At 39.6% G+C, this 25227-nt stretch overlaps 4 protein-coding genes and 2 non-coding genes across 6 annotated transcripts; 4 read left to right on the top strand and 2 right to left on the bottom strand.

The window, feature by feature from the left end:
• Window positions 1–5920: 5920 nt before the first annotated feature.
• Window positions 5921–7799, bottom strand: LOC6506611 (cytochrome c1, heme protein, mitochondrial). Its single transcript, XM_001957511.4, has 6 exons — window positions 7585–7799; window positions 7261–7308; window positions 6977–7125; window positions 6661–6793; window positions 6303–6596; window positions 5921–6242 (listed from the first exon to the last, which is right to left on the bottom strand). Exons 1-6 carry the CDS (start codon window positions 7654–7656, stop codon window positions 6015–6017), a joined length of 924 nt encoding a protein of 307 aa, XP_001957547.1. The 5' UTR covers window positions 7657–7799; the 3' UTR covers window positions 5921–6014.
• Window positions 7800–8385: 586 nt separating this feature from the next.
• On the top strand, window positions 8386–10923 carry LOC6493337 (kinesin-like protein KIF3A). The gene has a single exon (XM_001957512.4). The coding sequence runs from the start codon at window positions 8566–8568 to the stop codon at window positions 10600–10602; it is 2037 nt and encodes a 678-aa protein (XP_001957548.1). The 5' UTR covers window positions 8386–8565; the 3' UTR covers window positions 10603–10923.
• A 129-nt stretch (window positions 10924–11052) lies between these two features.
• Window positions 11053–11125, top strand: Trnav-uac. The gene has a single exon. It is a non-coding gene; the product is annotated as a tRNA-Val (tRNA).
• A 453-nt stretch (window positions 11126–11578) lies between these two features.
• Window positions 11579–11651, bottom strand: Trnav-uac. The gene has a single exon. It is a non-coding gene; the product is annotated as a tRNA-Val (tRNA).
• A 9954-nt stretch (window positions 11652–21605) lies between these two features.
• On the top strand, window positions 21606–21909 carry LOC123257088. Its single transcript, XM_044714589.1, has one exon. It carries the CDS (start codon window positions 21606–21608, stop codon window positions 21774–21776), a length of 171 nt encoding a protein of 56 aa, XP_044570524.1. The 3' UTR covers window positions 21777–21909.
• LOC6493339 (putative phospholipase B-like lamina ancestor) lies at window positions 21874–24376 on the top strand. The gene is made up of 3 exons (XM_014908847.3): window positions 21874–22133; window positions 22198–22314; window positions 22375–24376. Exons 1-3 carry the CDS (start codon window positions 21874–21876, stop codon window positions 23975–23977), a joined length of 1980 nt encoding a protein of 659 aa, XP_014764333.1. The 3' UTR covers window positions 23978–24376.
• The last annotated feature ends 851 nt before the right edge of the window (window positions 24377–25227 follow it).

Raw genomic sequence — 25227 nt, 5'->3', positions numbered from 1 at the left:
AGATATATTATACAAAACTTATATAGAAAAACACTACGCTGAAGTGGTATCCGAGTGGGCCGATCAACGATTAAAATAAAACTTTAATTTAAGCTTCAAAATAAAACAATTATTCCAATAAAAAAAACGTAAAACTTGAAAGGAAAAAAGTATTCATATTTGGGAATATTCGACATTATTTCAAAGTTTCATGCCGAGTTAATTAAGATTTCATTGGATCTGCGATTCGGACTTGAAATATTTTATTAAATTTATTGTCAAAAAAAAACTATACATTTCTAAACATGATTTAACGAAAATTTTTATATCGATAGAATTATTACAAAAACCGACTCTTCCAGCTTTTGATGCAGATTTATGGAGAATCGATCTACAAATCGATTAAGGTATCCCGCTTAGGAATCAGATGCTTATTGGCCAAGATATAGCTTTCGCAATGGCTCAAAATGGCCCTTTCTGCATTTTCATAATTTTTGAAGGGGGTCCCCTGGAAATTTTGAGAAAAAATTTGAAAAATAATTTTCTTCCAGGTTTTGATGCAGATTTATGGAGAATCGATCTACAAATCGATTAAGGTATCCCGCTTAGGAATCGGATGCTTATTGGCCAAGATATAGCTTTCGCAATGGCTCAAAATGGCCCTTTCTGCATTTTCATAGTTTTTGAAGGGGATCCCCTGGAAAATTTAGGAAAAAATTTGAAAAATAATTTTCTTCCAGGTTTTGATGCAGATTTATGGAGAATCGATCTACAAATCGATTAAGGTATCCCGCTTAGGAATCGGATGCTTATTGGCCAAGATATAGCTTTCGCAATGGCTCAAAATGGCCCTTTCTGCATTTTCATAATTTTTGAAGGGGGTCCCCTGGAAATTTTGAGAAAAAATTTGAAAAATAATTTTCTTCCAGGTTTTGATGCAGATTTATGGAGAATCGATCTACAAATCGATTAAGGTTTCCCGCTTAAGAATCGGATGCTTATTGGCCAAGATATAGCTTTCGCAATGGCGCAGAATGGCCCTTTCTGCATTTTCATAATTTTTGAAGGGGGTCCCCTGGGAATTTTGAGAAAAAATTTGAAAAATAATTTTCTTCCAGGTTTTGATGCAGATTTGTGGAAAATCGATCTACAAATCGATTAAGGTATCCCGCTTAAGAATCGGATGCTTATTTGGCCAAGATATAGCTTTCGCAATGGCGCAAAATGGCCCTTTCTGCATTTTCATAATTTTTGAAGGGGGTCCCCTGGAAATTTTGAGAAAAAATTTGAAAAATAATTTTCTTCCAGGTTTTGATGCAGATTTGTGGAAAATCGATCTACAAATCGATTAAGGTATCCCGCTTAAGAATCGGATGCTTATTGGCCAAGATATAGCTTTCGCAATGGCGCAGAATGGCCCTTTCTGCATTTTCATATTTTTTGAAGGGGGTCCCCTGGAAATTTTGAGAAAAAATTTGAAAAATAATTTTCTTCCAGGTTTTGATGCAGATTTATGGAGAATCGATCTACAAATCGATTAAGGTTTCGCGCTTAAGAATCGGATGCTTATTGGCCAAGATATAGCTTTCGCAATGGCGCAAAATGGCCCTTTCTGCATTTTCATAATTTTTGAAGGGGGTCCCCTGGAAATTTTGAGAAAAAATTTGAAAAATAATTTTCTTCCAGGTTTTGATGCAGATTTGTGGAAAATCGATCTACAAATCGATTAAGGTACCCCGCTTAAGAATCGGATGCTTATTGGCCAAGATATAGCTTTCGCAATGGCTCAGAATGGCCCTTACTGCAATTTCATATTTTTTGAAGGGGGTCCCCTGGGAATTTTGAGAAAAAATTTGAAAAATAATTTTCTTCCAGGTTTTGATGCAGATTTATGGAAAATCGATCTATAAATCAATTTAATTAAATGGCCCTTTCTGCATTTTCATATTTTTTGAAGGGGGTCCCCTGGAAATTTTGAGAAAAAATTTGAAAAATAATTTTCTTCCAGGTTTTGATGCAGATTGATGGAGAATCGATCTACAAATCGATTAAGGTATCCCGCTTAAGAATCGGATGCTTATTGGCCAAGATATAGCTTTCGCAATGGCGCAAAATGGACCTTTCTGCATTTTCATAATTTTTGAAGGGGGTCCCCTGGAAATTTTGAGAAAAAATTTGAAAAATAATTTTCTTCCAGGTTTTGATGTAGATTTGTGGAAAATCGATCTACAAATCGATTAAGGTATCCCGCTTAAGAATCGGATGCTTATTGGCCAAGATATAGCTTTCGCAATGGCTCAGAATGGCCCTTTCTGCATTTGCATATTTTTTGAAGGGGGTCCCCTGGAAATTTTGAGAAAAAATTTTAAAAATAATTTTCTTCCAGGTTTTAAAGCAGATTGATGGAGAATCGATCTACAAATCGATTAAGGTATCCCGCTTAAGAATCGGATGCTTATTGGCCAAGATATAGCTTTCGCCATGGCTCAGAATGGCCCTTTCTGCATTTTTATAATTTTTGAAGGGGGTCCCCTGGAAATTTTAAGAAAAAATTTGAAAAATAATTTTCTTCCAGGTTTTGATGCAGATTTATGGAGAATCGATCTACAAATCGATTAAGGTATCCCGCTTAAGAATCGGATGCTTATTGGCCAAGATATAGCTTTCGCAATGGTTCAAAATGGCCCTTTCTGCTTTTTCATAGTTTTCGAAGGGGATCTGAATCTTACATTTAAAAAACCTGAACATAAATATTCGATGTTGATTCTAAGCAGGGTAATTATTCAAATTTGGTTTGAGTTCTGTTTCTGAGACTACAGAGACTTTCAGATTCTTGCGTTAGATCAACAAGTAACACAAAGTAACGTTGGGATTTTAAAAATTTGTTAAGCAATTGAATATCTATAAAATATTGACTACAAAAGGCAAATCTAATCCAATAATTTTCCCCAGCAGTGTGCAATTTGTCTCGGTTGGACAACTGACATATAAAAGAGGCATTGATCGACTATAACTTATCTTAACTATACTTCATGCGAATCAAACAAGAATAGTTAAGATGTTCAGTTTCGGGACATTATTGATTTTAGTGTCAACCGCTATCGGCATCGATGCCATAAAAGAAGAAAATATAACTATTTCGGCTCGCGACATGATCGCCTGTCTGGCCCGGATGAATGCTGAGAAAGATAAATCCGTTCCTGAGTGTTCGCTTTACTGTTTTTTAGAAGTTAACAATTTTATAAAGGATAACCAGGTCAGCGTAGAAAATGTCAAGAAAGTTTTTCCAGACGCAAATGAAACGGAAATGATTTCAAAGTGCGCTTCGATTCAGCCCAGTCAAGATAAAAAGTGCCACTGGGCCAACGACGCTTACGATTGTATCCAAAGACTTTTGATCGACACAGATGACTCACTGCCCCCAAGAGCCGAATGGCTTAAAACTATCATGAGGGATTGGAAAAAAGTTGACATTCTTATTACCATATATAAAAATTTAAAGACGATAACTATTCCGGGTCATGACATGATCGCCTGTCAGAGACGGATGAAATCCGTAAGAGATAAATCGGTTAATGAGTGTAACATCTACTGTTTTATGGAGCTTACTAGTTTGATAAGGCATAACAAGATCAGCTTTTACGATCTCAAAAGGATTTTTCCAGACACTAATGTAGGGAGAGTTAAGAAAAGGTGCGATTCGAATATTCCCAAAAAGGATAAGATGTGCCACTGGGCCGACGACACATACGATTGTATTAAAAAAAATATTGTAGAAGACATCCCTCAAAGAACCGACTTGCTTAAATCTATTGCGAAAATGGATTTTAAAACAGAAAATCTAGTTATTAACGGAGCTACAAGTAAATTATAAACAAAAAATTAAATGCAATTATCCTCCAAAGAGTGTGACATTTTTTTGGTTTCGCCAAGAACATATAAAATAGGCTTTCATGGGAATTCAGTACATTAGGAAAACTGAGTTAAGATGTTATATATCTTGGAATTATTGTTGTTAGTCTCAACCGCCATCGGTTTTGGTGCCACGGAAGTTGTAAATATAACTATTTCGGAACCCGCCATGATCGCCTGTCTGGAAAGGATGAATGCTTCGAAATACAAATCTCAGTGTTCGATCTTTTGTTTCTTGGAGATTACCGATTTTATGGAGCCAGAAAATATCGTAAAAGTTTTTCCTGGAGCAAATGCTACGCAAATAAGTTCCAAGTGCGGTTCAGTAATGCCAGATGGCAAGAAGTGCCAGTGGGCCAACGAAGTATATGATTGTGCTCAGGATCTTTCCCTCGACACGGAAGATGTATTTCCTCCAAGAAAGTATTTGCTCAGACTTTTATCGAGGGATTGGAAACATCGTGACCTTGTTATTACCATAAATAGAGATGTAAAGACTAAAGTTGTTCGAGGACGCAACATGATCGCGTGTCTGGCACGGATGGATGCTGAGGAAGATCAATCCATTTCTGAGTGCAAGCTCTACTGTTTTCTTGAGCTTACCAATTTTATAAAGTCCCACAGTATCAATATGAACAAGGTCATGGAGGAGTTTCCAGAAACAAATCAATTGGAACTGACAAAGTGCTCTTCCATCAGGGCCGGTAAAGGTAAGATGTGCCTGTGGGCCCACGACGCTTATGATTGTGTTCAGAAATGTATACCAACGGGTGAACTTGCATCAAAAAGTGAAATGCTCAATATTATCAATGCAATTGATTTAAAGACAAAAGACATTGTTATCGACAAGGTAAATCGAAGATAATTTTTATCTGGTCACAAAAGAAAACTTGTTCGTTCCTTTATTACAACAATTATATAGAGGGTGCAGGACATGGATTGTGCTCCACGAAGCGAATTGTTTGAAGCTTTTAAGTTAATGGATTTGAAACGTAAAAACCTTATTGTTACCTTGTCAATAAAAAAAAATATAAATAAAACATCAAATCTGGTTAAAATTATTTAAAATTATTATGATTTATCGATGATATAGGACAAACGTGGCCGATAGTCCTCACATTGTAAAGAGCATCTCCGCACGGACTTAATTTGAAAAAATTTAATAAAATTTCAAATAGATATTGAGACAATTCCTGGATTTTTATATAAAGTTATATAAAGAGCTTTAATATTAATAAAACCAGCACTGTATACCCTAAAAGTTGTATGGTTTCTATTGTTACGCAATGTAGAGTTATCCTTACCGAATATGTGCAGAAAATGTTTTACTCTCTCTGCACTGTTTAAAAAAAAATAGAAAGACTACTCCCCTTCTATATTCCTAAATTTTAACAATGAGTAAAAACAATATTTTTCCAGATTTGAATGTCATGTAATGGATAATCGATCTAAAAAGAATTAAAAATCCAGACCGAATCCATTTAATTCCAAATCAAGCATATAAAATCCTTCTGGGCAGGTATTGCCGGGGAGATCAGTTAAACTTGTGTAATTTAAATTTTTCTAATAAAGTATGAGTAACAAAGTCAAAGTATTATTTTTAAGAAATTTTTACTAAGTGGTTTTGATGGTTTTCTAATTTTAAGAGAAAAAAAAGAGCTAAGGAAATTTGTAAATATCCGTTGGTCGATACCCCTCATTAATCGAATTATTTAAATTGTCAATTATTTATTTTTTAAATACATAATTTGAATTATCGATGCTATACACAATCAATGTAACATTATCCATGAATCATTTTGCTAGGCTCTTGTTATTTCGTCAACTTGAATCCCCCGATTGTAAATCCGCCGATGGGATCTCTATCGGTGTTCTCATATCCCATTGCATTATATTGTTTTATCTACTTTAATTAAGATCTTAGTGTTAGCTCTCGCAGAACATGGCATAGTTCTTTAATTGTTTTTTGCTGTTTTTGTTGGAGAGAGAACATTGACTTGGTGGCTGCGAATGCTGGTATTTGTGTGTATTTGGTTTTGCTTAAAATTGATTTATCTTTATTAGTCGGTAAAGCCGCGATAACACTGCAATTCTTCACACCATCAAAATCAAATTCAAACACTCTACTTCTCCTTGGGCACGAACACGATCTTTCGCGACTTGAGCGCTGACCACTTGTGTCGCTTAATGTAATACGAGATGACGGTCAGGAAGCCGAGGATGCCGATAACCTTAATCAGCAGCTGCTTGCGATCATCGTGCTCCGGCTCGGAGGTCCACTTCAAGAAAGTGGCCACATCCTTGGCCAGCTGGCTCTGCGTCGGCGGAGTTCCATCCTCGTACTCAATGACCTGAAAGTAAGGAACATTAGGGTCTCGTCCATGGTCCTGATTAAAGTCCCAGTAACTCACCTCATTGTACAACACCTGGGCCATGGAAATGGCACCTCCTGGGAAGTACGGGTTGAAGTATTGACCCTCACGTAGCACCACACCGGCGGGGGCATCATGATAGCCCGTAAGCAGCGAGAAGATATAATCCTCGCCACCCTTGCGCGCCGACACAATGTAGCTCAGATCCGGCGGATAGGCGCCGTTGTTGGCAGCACGGGCCGCCTCCTCATTGGGATAAGGCGACGGGAAGTAGTCCGACAACTTGCCGGGGCGGTCGTAGTAGTTACCAGAATCGTCAGGGCCGTCCTTGACCTGTCCGTGGATAAAAAATGTTATTAAAATAAAATCTATTAAAGTTATATCCCTTTAGACTAACCGTGATCTGCTCGGCTTCAGCCTTGGCCTCGGCTTCGGTGTGGCTGACACCAACCAGATTGCGGTAGGCAATGTATTGCATCGAGTGGCAGGCGGAGCACACCTGCTTGTAGACCTCGTAGCCACGACGGATACTGAAATTTTCAAATATAATTAAAATATAATTATAATATCTTTAAAATCTACAAAACTGGGATAATTAATGCCTACAATTAAGGGCAATTAAAATAACCTTTTTTAAAGGCTCATATTTAAGTAGTATAACTTGATATTTACTAAAACTATTCAAACTCTATAATCCTGTCTAGAAATATTACCCCTGATGGTCCAGCGAGGAAAACAGGCCCTTGTGGCTCCAGGGCTGGGCGGGGGCGTGAACCTCACTGCCGGAGGCCTGGACCGACTGCTCCAGGGCGAAGAGAAGGGCTCCAACACCGCCGGTGATCGCTCCCATAGCTCCGATCAGCTGTTCGCCACGGACACACACACGCACACACAGTCACCAAGTCACCGAGAAGCAAACGCGTTTTGAGGTTAGATCCGTTCGGCTATTATGAAATGCCAATGGGGAATCTCACGGATTCGTGACTCGTAAACTTACCTTCTTGTTGCCATTTACCCAACTGCCGGCCGAGGAGAGGTTCTTGGCCTGCAAATATAAATGATTTTATTAGTTTTCTGTCTGGCCAAAACCTAAAGACCGAATTTTCGCACGGAGTTACATAATTGGGGTGTTCGGGTCATATCAATGCAGTTAGAATCCAATAAGATTTTTGATTACAGATTGTGGGCACAATCATGATTGAATGGCCTAATGGGCGTAGTTTTCAGGCTTTAAATATCAATTTAAATGCTGTTTTTATCCATTTGACATGGCCTTCCTGGGGTCGGGAGCTATGGAAGATTTTCTCTCCGGATTTTTTACCTGCTGGAGGTTGAGTGCTGGTGCGGATTTTAGCAGTCGCAAGCCGTGGAATCTTCGCAGTGTCGCTGCCATTATGGCCGGAGTTGTAATTTAAGCGTCGTCTGGTCGTGTAAGGAAAACGAAAGGAAAACTCTGCGGACAGCGCCAATCGAATCTTTCTGGCACTTCTTCCTCTTCTTAACTCTCTCCCTCTCAGCGGTGGTGGCAGATGTTTACTCGTCCGCTCTCGTTGATTTCCATTTGCGTTGGCGGTAAAAAAATACTGAAACGCGAAATAAATGGTATTTTTATATATTTTAATTTTAAAACATATTCAGATTTTATCTTAAATGTGCCTTGTAAGGTTGTTAGATTTAATTTTTATAAATAATCATTTTTTTATTTTATATATTCATACATATTTTTATTTATTTATATTATTATATTAAGTTATTATTTTTGTGCAAATTAACTTTTTTAATTCATAAATTTAATAAATATTATCTCCAATGTGTTCTAAACCAATTATTCAGCTGGGACAACCTGTTGCATTCAACAATTTCCAATAAATAAATCGTAGCTAGGTTTTAAGGGCAGGAAATAAACTGTTCTTTACATACTGTTATTAAAAGAACTTTCGTAATTCGCATGCATTTTATTATTTTGCAATACTGTATAGAGTGCAGTTAATAAAATTCAAATTTTTTGGAAAACTAAACCTACATTTAAAGATACTTTAAAAGATACTTTTTCTACCGTTAAATTTTCTTCTCGCCGCTCACCTGGCCACATTGCGCTCTCGCTCTCGCTCGCTTTTCGCGCACCCACTCATCGACAACAGCTGATTGGTCACTCGCGAAAAATACCTAGCAACGGTGCATAAACAAATGCGAAGAAAATTTCCAGCAATCGATTTTTACTAATTGCGTCCAGCGCAAAGAGCGGTTAATTGTTTTCCCTGAAGGAGGAATTTTCCGGACAAGATATAGATAACCGGAGAAAATGCCGCAAGAAGACGTAAATGCCGCTCCAGCAGCGGCCCAGCTCGATGACGAAATCGAAAACGTACGTGTGGTGGTGCGATGTCGGCCGATGGACAAAAACGAGCTGTCCGCAGGAGCCCTAGGCGCCCTCTCCGTGGACAAAATCAACCGGGCCATCACGGTAATGAAGCCCAACGCCACGGCCAATGAGCCGCCAAAAACGTACTACTTCGACAACGTCTTCGATGGCGCTTCGAATCAATTGGATCTGTATGTGGACACGGCTCGTCCGATTGTGGACAAGGTCCTGGAAGGGTACAACGGCACAATCCTTGCCTACGGACAGACTGGCACAGGAAAAACCTACACCATGTCAGGGAATCCCGACTCGCCGCAGACAAAGGGCATAATTCCAAATGCCTTTGCTCACATCTTTGGACACATTGCGAAGGCCAAGGAGAATCAAAAGTTTCTGGTGCGAGTCAGCTACATGGAGATCTACAACGAGGAGGTGCGGGATCTACTGGGCAAGGATGTGGGCAAGAGTCTCGAGGTCAAGGAGCGACCCGACATTGGTGTCTTTGTCAAGGATCTCAGTGGCTATGTGGTGCACAACGCTGATGATTTGGAGAACATAATGCGATTGGGAAACAAAAATCGCGCCGTGGGTGCCACTAAAATGAATCAGGAGAGCTCCCGGTCGCATGCCATATTCTCGATCACCGTGGAGAGAAGTGAGCTGGGCGAGGGCGGAGTCCAGCATGTTCGAATGGGAAAGCTGCAGCTGGTGGATCTCGCGGGATCGGAGAGGCAGTCGAAAACCCAAGCTAGTGGACAGCGTCTGAAGGAGGCCACCAAGATCAATCTTTCGCTCTCGGTGCTGGGCAATGTCATTAGTGCTCTGGTAGATGGAAAGAGTACCCACATCCCATACAGGAACTCGAAGTTGACTCGACTTCTGCAGGATTCTTTGGGCGGAAACTCGAAAACAGTCATGTGTGCCACCATCAGTCCAGCGGATAGTAACTACATGGAAACCATATCCACTCTGCGGTACGCCAGTCGTGCCAAGAATATCCAGAACAGGATGCACATTAACGAGGAGCCCAAGGATGCTCTGCTGCGTCATTTCCAGGAGGAGATTGCACGCCTACGCAAGCAACTGGAGGAGGGCAACAGCCTGGAAGAGGAGCCACAAAGCTCTGAGGAGGAGGAGGATACTGCAGACGATGAACTGGAGGCTCCGCTGGAAATCGAACTGGAGTCCTCAACGGTACAAGTTGTAGAGAAGAAACCGAAGAAGAAGCGGGAGAAAACCGACGAGGAGAAGGAGGAGCTGGCCCAAAGGAAGAACGAACATCAACGGGAAATAGAGCACGCCAAGACCGAGCAGGAGCAGCTGCGCAACAAATTGGTTTCTCTGGAGGGCAAAATACTTGTGGGTGGAGAGAATCTCCTGGAGAAGGCGCAGACCCAGGAGAAATTGCTGGAGCAGTCCATTGCAGAGCTGGAAGAACGGGAAAAGTCAGAGGAGGCCCTGAAGCAAACATTGCAGCAGAAGGCCACCGAAAGGATCGACATCGAGGAGCGGTATTCCAGCCTTCAAGATGCCAGCACCGGGATAACCAAGAAGATCCATCGGGTGATGCAGATGCTAATGGGTGTGAAATCGGAGCTGGCTGACCAGCAGCAGGAGCACCAGCGGGAGAAGGAGGGAATCTACGAGAACATCCGAAGCCTCTCCAGGGAGCTGGCACTTTGTGAATTAGTCTTAAACTCCTACGTGCCCAAGGAGTACCAGTCCATGATCAATCAGTATACACACTGGAACGAGGACATCGGCGAGTGGCAGCTCAAGTGTGTGGCCTACACAGGAAACAATATGCGGAAGCATATTTCCGCCCACAAAACGAGCGGAAAGGAGCCCGACTTTGTGGACCTATCGCATGTGTATCTCAGCTACAACACCGACGGGGTGTCGAATCCCTTAAGGACCAAGTCCGCCAGGCCCAGAACCTCGGGAGTTCCCCGTCCCACAACAGCCCGGCGCTACTGAATCGACAGCCGTCCGTTGGGACTTCGTTTCCAGTTTTGGTTTCTTCTGCTGCTAATTCCGCTCTTCTACGGCCTCAACTTTATTTGCTCTGTGAACTTCCGTTTAATAGATTTACTTTTTGTTGATTTATTGTTTAGGTTGTAATTTTAGGTTGAACAAACGGTGCAATACTTCAACTGTGTTTTTATTTTTAATTTATGTATATTTTTTAAAACGTATTAGTAAGCAACAGCCGGATTTTACTCGAATATGCACAAAAAGGCATTAGTTAAGTATTGATGTGCTTTTGGCTTTTAAATAAAAATCAAAATATGATACTCACCACAATAGTGTTATTTTTATTGAATTAATTAAGAAGTTATTAAATATTTTAGTCTAACTCTAAAAAGCAGGCAAGCATTTATCCCACTGGCTGGGGAAAACTGAAATTTGGCTGGCCAGAAAACAGCTGGTTCCATAGTGTAGCGGTTATCACGTCTGCTTTACACGCAGAAGGTCTCCGGTTCGATCCCGGATGGAACCAGGTGGTTTCTAATTTTTTGTTTTTATATTAATAATTATTATTTTTTAAATATATTATATTTAAATTATTTTATTTTTTATTTGCTTTTTTTTTTTAAACTTTCTAACAATACATTTTTTGTTTCTTTAAATTACAAAACCTGTTTTCTTCTGTTATTAAATAAATTTTGAAATCGGAGAATGTATGAACCTCTGAGAGTTTTTTAGTATTAGTTTTATTAAAAAACATTTAACTTTTTATTTAAATTTGTATCATTGTTTAAAATTATTATTTAAAATTAGTGTTTTGTTCAACTAAAGAGTCAGCAACTTATGTTTAACCCATTTCATGGTGACAAATAATTTAAGAAATCTTTCGTGGTAAAAAAAACTTTACTAAATAAAAATATTAAAAAATTAAATAAAATTATTACTAAATATTAAAAAAGAAACTCAAAAAAGTTACTCATCAACCTGGTTCCATCCGGGATCGAACCGGAGACCTTCTGCGTGTAAAGCAGACGTGATAACCGCTACACTATGGAACCAGATGAACATCGACTGGCAGAGTTCGAATACAAAACAACGTATTTGGGTGGGATATATATTTCCTTATAACTAGTGGCTGGAATTTGGGTTGCTTGAGATTAAAAACTAAAATAAACCCACGACCTGAGAGACACGTTGCTGATTAGCATATTTGTTAAAAAAAATTCAGGACATTAGCGATAAATATTAAATTCATAAATAAAATGCTGTTGTGTTCTTGTCATGTCATTGTTTCGCCGAATTCCTTCCGCCCAGGTGTTATTTCGGGGCGGATTACTCACACCTGTAGGGCAATGGATGCATTGGTTGCTTGTGCAGGTAAGCGACTTTGATAAGAACTGTACTTTCCACTATTTAAAAACAGACGTTATACTGTTCTATACGCATTACCGTTCACATGTGGCAAATTTTGTTGCCCCACCAAAATGACTCCAAATAAAGGTATTTCCTCCATAATCACTGAGTCGCTTATCAGCGCACGTTTTGTTTGCCACCCAAATGTGGGGTTTGGCATTTGGGAGATACGGTTTCAAGGGGCGGAGCTCCACTCGAATGTTGAATTTCAAATTGATAGCGGAATCATGGGATCGACGTCACAAATAATAACTGTTCAATTTACATATGAGGTCGGAATTAATTCGCAAGTGAGAGATCGTCGTTGCCAAGTCTGGGCAAGATCATCAAGGGTAAGGGGTGGGATTGGGAAGGTGAGAGCGGGTAGCTCAATCGGAATTACAGATTACTCACTGGCTGGCTGCTCATTGAGTGGAAAGTGTAGGGTCCTACACTCGGTGACATAGTTGAGATTGTATTTCTTAAAACATATACCTTTTAGTTCAAAAAAACATTCTATTTCTTCAATAAAAAATTTCATTTATTTTAGGTTTTACGATAAGTAGGGGTCTACAATGAGCTCTTAGTTCCAGCTGTGAAGGGTATAGGCATTAAGGCTTTAAATATACATCTTATTAGAAAATAAGATCAACTTCCATTCGGTTTTGTGGGTTGGTGAGATAAAAAAATCATAAAGATTGAAAATTAACCTTTTTTTGAGGAAGCCGCAGGACTCTAAAACGTTTAACTAGGACAACACCTTTTTTATTGCCTACTTTTGGGATGCATATCTTCAAAAAGAATTTATTAATTTGTATGAAATTTGGTTTGTGTACAACATTGTATATTATAATATATTAAAAACAATTTAAACAAAAAAAAAATATTTTTTTTTTACGAATTTTTAAAAACTCCTGGAAATCCTCCAGACTAGAAAACCCGTATAATTTTGTGACTACTACTAGATTCCAATATTTTGTCGCCCAGTGTTGCTGAGTGGTTTCTCTCGTACATTCTGCCGACAGACAGAGCTCTGCGATCGTAAAACACCTCGTCCGCAGGCACTCCCGGATCAGTCTCTCCGTCGAAACTGAAGAAAAAGCATACGTTTTCGTCCAGTGTTTAGAGTGTTACTTGGTAGTCTTTTCAATTTCACTTGAATGTGCAATTGCCGACGCTAAAAATATATACAAGAAAAATAAAAAAGAGTATTGAACGGTAGCTCTGTGTAAATAAAAACAAAAAAACGCCACGTTCTCGTGTTCAACAAAACACTCGTATAAAAAACACTCAAGAACTATATTACATATAGTCGACCACGCCGTATAATTAGTTACTTGTCGCCGATATTTCGAAGCCGCCGCATAGCAACAGATCCCCCATAGCATTTCAATGATCTGAAGTGGGACGATCGAATTAAAAAACATAGTGAATTTTTGTTGGTGACCAAACTGTGATAATAAACCAAATCGAAAAGAGAGCCACATCGGGAAATAGTTATATCCACCTTAATTAGTGCGTTTCCAATGTAGCCCCTCATGGATAATTAACACGAGATCGTTGTGTGACTATATAGCAGTATCGTGTTAAAACAAAAATTTCGCTCTGGCGAATTTTTCAAATAGCATCCGTAACCCCACAACATCACCTCAACGCCCCAACGAATTTCACTCATTTGTCAGCGCGGAATTTACCTGAGTCACGAGCCATTTTCAATTTCCCGGTAAGTTGTCCTCGCTCTCGATCTCATTCTGAAACTGAATCTGAATCTGATACTGTTTCGGAAGGGGTGCCTAGGTGTTAACTTTTGAAGCCAATATCAATTATTGACCTCGTAACGCTATTGCGAATATTGGGAATGCGACGCAATATCTGTTTACCGACAAAAATAGGGTCAACATATAGCAATTGTCTGGTTATTTTTTTGTCAGTTCAAGGGAGGGATCTGTTTGTCAAGTGATGAGACGTCATATAGGGGTGACTGTCCCTGGAGTGACGGCTGTTCAACCACCAAAAGAATCTTTATCTTTCCAAGGGTGGTCCAAATGGTCAATGTTAAATTTTAGCGAAATATTACAACCCAATTTTTGAGTTATTGTAGCATAGTTTCTATATTTAAGTTTATAGTTATCATAAAACAAGAATTTTTATGTCATAAATTCTGGGAAATGTATTCTATTTACTTTGAAATATAATTTGAAATTCTACTTGTCCTATATAGTATATATATTTTTATTTGAGTCGACACTCTTATCTAAGTTCATGGGGGAAATCCACTTGGTTTCTGTTATATTTAGCGCATGTCGGGTCTTCAGGCCCTCTGATTGTGAAGTTTCGCGAATGCCACTGCTATCAGTTATCGGCTAGACCTTAGTCGAAGTTGACTCACTGATTAAATAACAACTTCCCGCTGTATAAATATGTATATAGTATATTATATATCTGTGTCTGAATCTTTTCATGCGGAACCATAGGCGATCACATGAGTGAGTTTTTGTGCGAATCGGTGACATGGGTGAAGACCTAACAAACAAGGGAAGTTTGTCAAATAAACATGTCATATAAGAAGTAAGACATAGGGCATCCAAAAATATCTCTCACTTGATGTATTTACGTAGATCAACTGCCCGTTTTAGTGGTTTTTCTCTGAAAGATCCCTTATCTTTCACAGATAACACTTTTTGCACGAGATGCTGGGAACAAATTTAAATTTGTGGCAGTTTAGTTCGAGATTTAGCCCGGTGCAGTCCTTAAGTGTGAACGAAACAAAGTTTGAAATAAGTTCATTGAAAAGTTCATCGCAAAATTAAACCTTGCAGACAAGTACATTTATAAATTTTAATTCGTTTCCAACAAAAGTAAGAGTTCAACCTCAAAAGCCAATGGCCTAGAATACAAAACCCCAAGACAAAAACTTCTCAAATTACCTTAAAAAAAAATGATCACAGTGGAGTTTATTCTGCCTAGCAACAAGTTTTCGTTTCTTTCTTCTGCGCATGCGAGGCTTATTTCAATGAATGTTCTTGGCAGTCTCCTCGTCTTCAGAAAACAAATAAAAGGCAATAAAAACTATTAAAGCAACAAGAGGGGCAGGTCTTTCCGAGAAGCTGCCAGGCGGCGTCTCCCCTTCCCATTTTCTCCATCTTCTTCTCGCATTCTCATATTCTCACAGTCCCAGACAAATGAGGTCAAAATCCTTGAGGTTCTTGTCCTTCCTGGCTGGCAATACAGTTGGGACTCCCTAACAGGAATTTGAAAAACTTTGATTTAATCAACAAGTATGGTTTATGATTTTTTGAGTTCTAAAAAGTAGAAACTATTAAAATGTGCGTTGAATATGTTTTATATTTTGTTATTTAAGATTTAAGTTTTAGTTTTGTTATTTAGAATTAGTTATAGAAGTCAAACTGTACATTTTTGAGTTCAATATGGAATGTTGCCCTCCAGACAAACTGAAAAAAAAAGAAGTTTAAGACAAGAAAAAAGTTTAAAAAATTATAAATAAGGAATCTTTTCATGATAGGATCTAGAGTCTAGACCTTAAATGATATATATTTTATAGTCCTTTGTCATTTCCCCACAAACTGATCATTAGAGAGCTTTGATATTGACCGACAATTGAAAATCTACAGAATAAGAGAGAGATTAATCAAGGTTATCCCCGCCATTCGATTTACTCAGTAGTTATGTAAATGTCTGTATGCTTCATGTCGCCATTTCAATTCATTTCAATTGAGACCGAAGCCCCATTCAAATTTTGATTGACCCCAAAAAGAAAACAACCGACGCTCCTCAATGTGATGGGGAAAAGAAAGTGAAATGCGCTACACACTCAGATGAAGATGAGAAGAAAAGCGTTTTCATGGGAAAACCATTTGCTAAGATTTCCCTGAGAACTGCGCATTGTTAGAGCAGTTCAATTAAATGTCAATTTCAATTGAAAAACTGTAACCAAGCGGAAACTAGATTGCACCGTCGACTACCAATTTGCATGGACAAGTGCATAATGCGCAAATAAATCAGTCATAAGAGCCATAAATAGTTGTGACCAAGAAACCTTGCTGAGCTGTGGGCCAAGACCTCACGTTTGCGACCCTCGACCGCACTTCTTTGGAAGCGATAGTGGCGGCACAACTGGCTTACTTTATAACACCTGCCAATCCCAAGTCAGTTCCGAAGCCAACTAATCAGTCAGGCGAAAAATTAGCTCTCCTCCTAGGTTGCTAAATGGCGGCCAAGTTCAATAAAACTTTTCCGATCGACGAAAGACGAAAAAGTGTAGAAACAAATCAATTGGGTTTTCCCGATTCTGAAATACCCAATTCTTATATATTGTTTTCGTTTTGTCACTAATATGCCACTATTCGATTGGAATTTTTGATGATTCCCAAATATTCAGGGTCCAGTCAATAAAACTATCAAATTTTTCAAAAATTATTCACAAGACTTTGAATAAACAAAACATAAAGGTTGTTAAAATAATGGGAACACTTATTTTTTCCCACCTTTCACCTTCAGATACAAATACAACATATACCCGTGATATTTTCGGGAATAGCGGGTATGAAAATTTGCACGATTTTTCCGCTTTCTTCGGTTTGGGCTAGAAAAACCCGAACCAGTCGAAATCCGAATGACGAAAGTCGAAAAGATATTCGCCAGCAGTTTCGGTAGCAACCTCAAGGCATTCGGACGATACGATCGGGCTGCGAGATTGACGTAAAGGAGATTCCTCCGCAGTATCTTCAAGATACGTATACAGTGCAGATATTTCCGGTTATCACGACCATATTTGTGAATATAATACCAGTTGCGGGTTCGACCAAATTCCAGATAATTGCAGTTAATTAAGAAGCAAAATAGATTATTTTTCGGTAAGTCACTGATCAGAGAAGGTGAACGAACTTAAAAAGAGTTAATCGGTAACTGTTGCATCAGCACTGAGGAGCTGATTAGTGAAAGCCCTCAATAATTACATTATTATTCTTTTGGTTATTTTTGGCGATTGACATTGTAAACAAAAATGTCAAACTCGAAGAAGAAAATTTATAAAACGTATAATCGGAACAACAAAGCCAAGTTAATAATTAAATAACTATAAAATTCCGACAGGCTTGGTATAAACCGAAATTCCCGTAAATGTTTACCAGACTTATATAAAATCACGAAACCCCAAAAGGGTTCACAGGGAATTATATCATTGCGTTATATCATTGGGACGGTGAAACTTCCCTGAGAACCGAACAGAAAGAAAATATTCGAATTTTGAAACACAAAACAATTGCACAAAATGTGAATATTCTGTTCCGATTTCATTCTCCGGGGAATTAGCATATTTTAATTGAGAACTTCCCGCGACAGTGGGTAGATAATGTAAATGATAATGAATTTATTGGAATAATACAATAAATACGAGTGAGTCGTATACGAATCACCCACTGATCACAGAATATGATCAGCTGACTAGGGCGTTAAGATCTGGGGAATCACTCGGATGGGGCGTGTTGGATCGGATCAGCTGAGATGGGTTCATTGGGTATCTAATGGAATATTACGCTTCGGGATCGAATACCTAATAACTTGCCTGTCACGTTCCCCCAACTGGAATAAATTCTCCGCCATCGTATTAAATAACCTGTCCAGTCCACGTGCGGATCTTAGAAATCCAGTCTGTCTCTTAGAATTGCCGACGTCTCCGCCGTCTGTTTTGTCTGTCTGTCTATCAGAAGTCTAAACACTGGACCTGGTATCCAATCTGGAAAAGTGCAATCCCCACAAAAGATACAGTATCTGCACTGAACTAAAAGTGTGTAGAGTTTCTTATGAAGGTTTTATAAATGTGTTCTGTTTGAAAAACCTTTTCTACTCGATATGATCCCATTTTTTTCCGAGTGTTTACTTCCCGCAGTGCGGCGCTGTCTGGCAATTTCATTACAAAACCGTCGCATTTGCTTGCACTGACTTCCAACTTTGTTGCCCTGGCATCATTTTACACGGCACTCACTCCAGTTTGTGGCTCGGACATGGGCATGGGCCTTATCAGCTCGAATGCGACGCGTGGCAGCGGCCAAGTTAGCAGTTTTGGCCAATTGTGAACGCCCGGTCGAAATTAATATGCAGAATTGACAGTTTGTGGGCTTTCATTCAGCGATTCCCACATTCGCGGGAGTGAATAAACTTTATTGTTAATTCACTATATTGAATATATTTATTTCCTGGATCACTCACGTGGCACGTGAAGAAGACACCGATCGTCGAGCCCCCACATTTTCATCAAATGCCACATTTGGCGCTACGAATTCTAGGAAAGATTATGGATTTGTTTGCGAATCCCGAGACAGAAAAGAATGTTTTCCAAGTATGTGGGTGAGGTTGCTTAAGATTAAATTTTTATTAAAAAAAATGGCTAGCCATAAACTAAAATCTATACGAAAAGAATCAAATTCATAGGCTCTATTAACACCCATCAGAAGATCAAGAATCAATTAGGGAAAATTCTTTGAAATATTTTGATAGATGGGATTGGATTTTTTCTTGTTTGGATCATGAAGCTAATAAAATTTCCACTTTTTTGTGGGCGATGGAAAGTACTATTCTTCAAAATTAAAAATTTTAATAATCAAAATATCTGGAAATTTCGTACAGTTTATATATAAAAGAGGGTTTATCTTATCTCTCCGTTGTTAATAGGATTCCGCTGATTGAATTCATGTTCTTAATATGCCAAAAGCCAGACGTGCATATCTAAATATTCCAGTAATAAATATACTAGCGATATCTTATCAATATTTTCCACTTGACGACAGCATGTGTTAAGCCCCGATTTGGGCCTGGGTTCTGTAAATAATTTACCTTGACTAACCTGACTTAAGTGATTGAAATACCAGCTGGAATACGGTTGTAAATATGGTACATATGATAATTTTGTCAGGGCTGCGCAAACTTTGTCACTATCTGGATCATTGGATCGCAAAATCATATAGATACATTTGTGTCTAAAAAAGGTAAAAATAAAACAGAAAACAACTGTGTTTGTAGAGTGATAATAACACTAAGTGAGCTAAGTAAGTTAAGTGGCCTAAATGGGCGACAAAGACGTCAGTGGCGACTCTCAACTTTTCCTTAACTTTTATGCTCCTGGTGCTATTTTAGATATAAGGTTTGTTTTTAGCTTTCCAGCTAATTCTTGACGTCAGTTGTGTCTTGAGATCCGTCAGATCTTAAAGTTACATATACACCTCTATATTGACAGCCACTGGCCTCTACGGAGGGCAAGTGACTTGGACTGTGTTATGAATTACCTATAATATGTTTAAAATATAAACTTGTGTTCTGCATTGATGGCAATCGATTGATGTGTTTCTGGGACTGACTCTTTTCACCTAAAGTCTGTTTATTTTTCAAGCGAACTGAAATGAGTGAAATGGCTTCTGTTTTTTGCAATTTAATTGTTTATCTTTATTGCCTTGAACACCTTAACTATAAAAACGCACCCTATGCTTACTCAGAGATCTCAGAGAATCATTAAGATTTTTAAAGCTTTTCCAACCGGTAATTATCCGATTTACTTAGGGTTTTGGGAGTTAAAAATAATTCACCAACCAGTCTGTTACATTTACAAGATAAAAATAATTTGGTGCCAGGCAATTATAATTGTTAAACAAATATTAAGTAAAATGGTTGCCAGGTTATTAAACTGGACATTACAGGTTGTGACCCAACTAGGGAAAATTTTACGACTAAAATTCTGGGTAAAGGGTGTTATAAGTTATAATTAACAATCAACGCCTTAGAGTTATATCACTAAGTCTATTAAGTAGTGAAATCTTTAAGATAATTAGGTATATTACCGATTGGGGATTATTATTTAAGTATAGCTGGTAATTGGGATGATAATTTAATTCTCGAACTTGAAAAAAGCCCCCTGGAATAATTTAAAGCATCGCCAGAGACCACCAAACACTTAGCACTATCCGATGTCGGATCAAGTGACTGTCACGATCAACATTTTATGACAAATAAGCTAAACAATTGCAGAGCGCGTGCGGCTCTTAGCTTTGCCCAATTAAATTAGAAAAGTAAACAGAAAGACCCTGTCCAGACTCCTTATTATGAATGGCGGCATAAAGTGAGACATCCCGCCCGAGACGAGCGATCAATTGGATAAATAAACATAGAAATGGATTAATAAATCGGGGAGGATGTTTTTTTTGCAAGAGTCTGATTTTTCTACAAATTAAACGCCAACAATAAAGTAAACAATTACTTTTCTTCTCTTTATTGCAGTTCTTCAAATGGGTTGACTTGTGACATTGCAGCTTCCTGGACCCGGGAAACAAAAGGTAAAAGTCCATTACACATATGTTTATATTTTAAAAATTTGATTTACATTTGTTTAAACAATTCGATGATGGGCTTGTAAATACAAGTGAATATCTACCCAAAATCAAATTAATTCGGCAATCGTAAATATTTCCCCTGCACACACATCCGTTGTATCGAAATGGGAAAATACGCATCAATATAAATGGTTAATAGTATTAACCTGCCGACTGATTGATGTTGGGGCTATACGGATTTGTTCCAAAATTTTGCCAATCGAAACAAAATTATTCAATACTTTTAATGCGATTTGGAATTTTACCCCCACGTGCCGAATGTACACAAATAATTTTGTTTACGACTAGAACTGGTTTAATATGGAATCCGAAAGGAATTTTCTAATTACATTTGGAAATGGTGCAAGAGCCTGGCATTGGCTTTGAAATAGTTTTTCATTTAATAGAACGCTACTCGATGGAGTAATCAAATAGTAATATTGTTTATTAATTTATAGGAGGACAGACCGCAAGATGTTAGACTAATACAAAGATTTCCATTACGATCTGGCGAGTTCTTTTATGATGTAGATCTGTTTTTTTTGGAGATCTGCGAAGAGAACAGATGTTCTGCTTATCTTTTTTAGCACACTCTAATCATTTCCCCAGCTGCTTTTTGGCCATAAAGCTCGGCCAATTCCACAATCCAAGTACCATTCGGGCCATAAAATTAATTTATTAGTTTTACAAATGCTTAAGTGTGTTTACCTCTCTCCCTCACAAGTTGGAATTTGCCAAAAAGGAATTTCTTTCCCCAAAAGTAGCGAAAGTGTGAAATAAACAAAAACGCGAGATGATGTGGGATCCGTTGGGAAAGTGGACGGGTAAATATGGAAAATGGTTCAAGGGTACGGGCAAATACTCATAGGCACTGGGAGGATCCGTAGTAATAGAGTATTTTTCCCACAGAAGCAGAAACCATGGAACAGGTTTATTATTGTTATTTATTGAATGGAAATTGGGCGTTGAGTAAATATTTATTTGTTCATAAATGGGCGGTGTTTTTGTTTCAAATAAATATTCCATCAAGACGTCATATCATCTGATATATGATCATATTTTGTGTGTTTTCTAATAGCCCAATATTTCTTTGTTTTTAGGGATAAATCTTGAACCTCAAAAGACATAGCCAAGAAACAGAAACATCAGCAGCAGCAGAAACCACCAACCTGCAATAGTTCAATTCGAAACAGCACCACTTGGACACCGTTGGATCCTCTGCTCGAAGGCAGCACACCACCCATGAACCACTCGGCCGAAGCGCTCAACAGCGTGGCCACCAAGATTAGCACCTCCTGCTCCTGCACCTGCACCACCCAACCACTGACCCACCTGCATCACACTGGCCACCTGATTGCCCACCGTCTTGGTCACTCCTACGCAGCTCGTGCCGATCACAATTATCTGGGATAGATTCTACCAACTTTGGAAACTAAAAGTCTGATCCTCGGATCGCTCTTGGGCACATCCTTCATATCCTTTTTGCAGCAGCATCAAAACGGCCGGCACAATGTTGAAAGTCGTTGGTGCATCGTGGCAAAAAACGCGGATAGGGACCTACATCCTTATCGGAGCTGGTCTGCTAGTTATAGGAGCCTTTTTCATCGGGTATATGGAACGTCCTGAGTTCGATGGAACTTACTGTGCCACCGCCCTCTGGACGAGGCGATCTGGCTTTCAGATCGAGTACTGGAAGCAACAGAACGATCTGGTTAACATTCCCACAGGTGTGGCGAGGATTTGCTACAAGGATTCCGTCTACGAGAATGGGTAAGTGATGAGGGTAAAGGATTTAAAATTATTTATTTAATAATTTTTAAATAAACCTCTCTAGATGGGCACAAATCGAGGTGGAAACGCAGCGTAACTACGAGGATTGGGTTCAGGCCTACGCGGCTGGAAAACTAGAGGGTTCTCTGACCTGGTACAACATCTACAACCAGTGGTCCAAGTGAGTCTCACAGATCGCCCCAATTAAAAATATATCTAAAACTTGTATCCCTTTTTTCAGTACCATTTCCACCTCTTGCGAGCGGGACGAAAGCTCCAAGAACTTCTGCGAGTGGCTGCGAAAATTGCTGAAGAGCAATTTTGAGCGCCTGAAGGCAAAGGCGGCCGTCAAGGCCAAGGTCGATCACTACTGGCACCAGTTGAACCTGTTTGTCACCCAACTGGAGGGCCTGGCCGATGGCTACGTTCAAGGAGCCATTCGGGCACGTTCGGAACTGGAGGAGGAGATCAAACTGGAAGACTTTCTGATGATGAACGCGGCGGCGGATATCCAGGACTTGAAGATCTACTATGAGAACTATGTGCTGCCCAATGGTACGGTGGGTGAGGACGCGGGCCCGGATCAGCCAAAGAACTTCTTCCTGCCCAGCGCTTCCATGCTGACGAGGATCGTGCCCCAGGAGAATTCGCCACAGACACTGCAGCTACTGTTCGGACACAGCACCGCCGGGAGCTACTCATCCATGTTGAGGATCCAGAAGCGCTATCAGTTCCACTATCACTTCTCGCCAAACCAGAGGAGCAACTCCATTCCGGGAGTGGACATCACCTTCACCAGCTACCCGGGCATCCTGGGATCCACCGATGACTTCTACGTGGTCAAGGGCAGGCATGTCCAGGCCATTGTCGGAGGTGTGGGCATAAAGAACGACAACTTGCAGCTCTGGAAGTCGGTGGACCCCAAGGCTATGGTGCCCCTGGTGGCTCGAGTGATGGCTGCCAATCGGATTTCCCAGACGCGGCAGACTTGGGCCAATGCCATGGCCAAGCATCCGGTAACGGGAGCCAAGCAGTGGATCACCGTGGATCTGAAGAAGCTGGGAGTCCAGGATAACCTGTACAATGTCCTGGAGGGCGATGATAAGCACGACGATGCAGCCGTGGTGCTGAATGAGAAGGACAGGGCTGCCATTCTGGAGCGCCACAATCAGCTCAAGGACATGGTGTGGATTGCCGAGCAGTTGCCGGGAACTATGACCCGCAAGGATGTGACCCATGGATTCCTGGTTTCCGGCAACTCGTCTTGGCTGGCCAACGGAGTGCCTTACCACCAGAATGTCCTGGAAGCGAGCGGTGTGAGCTACAGCGAGGATCAGAGGTTGACGGCGGCGGACGAGAAGGAGCTGACGACCCTCGAGGCGGTGGACAAATACCTGAGGACCCACGGCTTCCGCGGTGATCTCCTGGGCGGCGAGGAGTCAATCGCCTATGGCAACATCGATCTGAAACTCTTCTCCTACAATGCCCGCCTCGGGATGAGTGACTACCATGCTTTCGCAGGACCCATATTCCTGAGACTGCAGCATGTCCAACCACGGGCGGTGGAGGATCAGAGCAGCGGGGAAGTCGTCCGAAAGGATGGAAGTGCGCCCTCCTCGATTGGCGACGAAAGGCTGAGTGTGAGCATCGAGGATGCGGCCAGTCTGGCGGAGATGGAGCTCATCACCGAGAGACGTCCCGTTCGAAACGATATGAGGGCCATTGCCATGGCGCGAATCGGAGCAGGGCCCTTCAAGTGGTCCCAAATGGAGGAGGGAGGCGGCCACATGGGCCACCCCGATGAGTGGAACTTTGACCAGGTCTCGCCCAAGTGGGCGTGGTAGGGCCAGTGGATCACAAAACCCAACAACTCGTATCTTCCAATCGAATTTGCATCTTCCCATGAATTCACCCCCAATCCCACCTCTTTTTAAGCCTCAACTGGAAGTCCATAGTTATAGTAGAATTGTAAATCTTCTTTCCCTGTCTCCCTGCACTTTGTGTGTTCTTAGCTGGTATTCAAATTTCAAATATGTTACGTCCATAGTCACTAGTGTCCACTGTACTTACCATAGATACTTAAGCGTGCTGCGTGTCCCATTCGCCGATTGTCGTCTTCCAGTAATTTATGCTTTTATTTCTCGTAGGACTTTTTCAAATTAGCAACAAAATTTTAAACATTATTTTAGCAGCAAATTTTTGTACTTTAGTAACTTAATAAAAAATAAACAAAAAACTTGAAATTTAATTGTTTTCTTTGAATGGAATTGTATAATGAAGTAAGTAACTAGTTTAAATTATTAAATATTGGAGATACCTCTTTGTCATCATAAAAATTAGTTATTGAATTTCAAATATCTAAGTTTATTCTAACAGTAATTTGAATGTATCCAATTCTCAAACCATTTTAGAAAATCGAAAGCTTTTTGAAGCTTTTAGAACAGGAAACTATGGTTCGCTGTATGCTGGGAATATAAAACTATATATTACTATATAAATAAAGTAAAGAAAAAAATAATAATAATCAAGGTTACTTATGATTGATTTATTAATAAAATAACAACCATATAAAATACCTTACTAGTATATTTAACCATTTTTTCGTTACCTTCCAAAAGTTATTCTTGTGGTTAAATTTGTATTTACATATTATACTTAAAAATTTGAGCATAAAATTTAAATTTGTTATTTATTTTATGGATCCATTAGGTAAAAATAATTTATCAACGAAAACGAGGCTCCACCCTCTCAGTGCTCTGATTGGTCACTTTTCTTAGGCTCCTCCTCTTTTGTTATTTTTTATTCCACCTTCGGCGTTTTCCCATTGGAGCCTTTTCTCTTAACACTAAAGCTAAATTTTCAGAAATTTTATTGTTAAGTTAGTGATCTTTTTTAAGAAGTTCCATTAATGCACAGATCTATCATACAAACAAGAGCTATTTTATGTTGGCTGCTCATTTTGCCTCCTCATTTCACACTTTAAACTTTATTTCGGACTTCATTTTTTACTTGGGTCTCAATTACAGAAGGGCCGCAATAAAATACAAGGGGAAACTTGTCAAAAACAATTCGTGGGGGATCCCCGCACCAATTA

This window comes from Drosophila ananassae, chromosome 2R, assembly GCF_017639315.1.
Source record: "Drosophila ananassae strain 14024-0371.13 chromosome 2R, ASM1763931v2, whole genome shotgun sequence".
In the NCBI taxonomy this organism is placed as follows: domain Eukaryota; kingdom Metazoa; phylum Arthropoda; class Insecta; order Diptera; family Drosophilidae; genus Drosophila; species Drosophila ananassae.
Note: the sequence above shows the minus strand (reverse complement) of the source record. Positions and strands in the feature narration are given on the sequence as shown.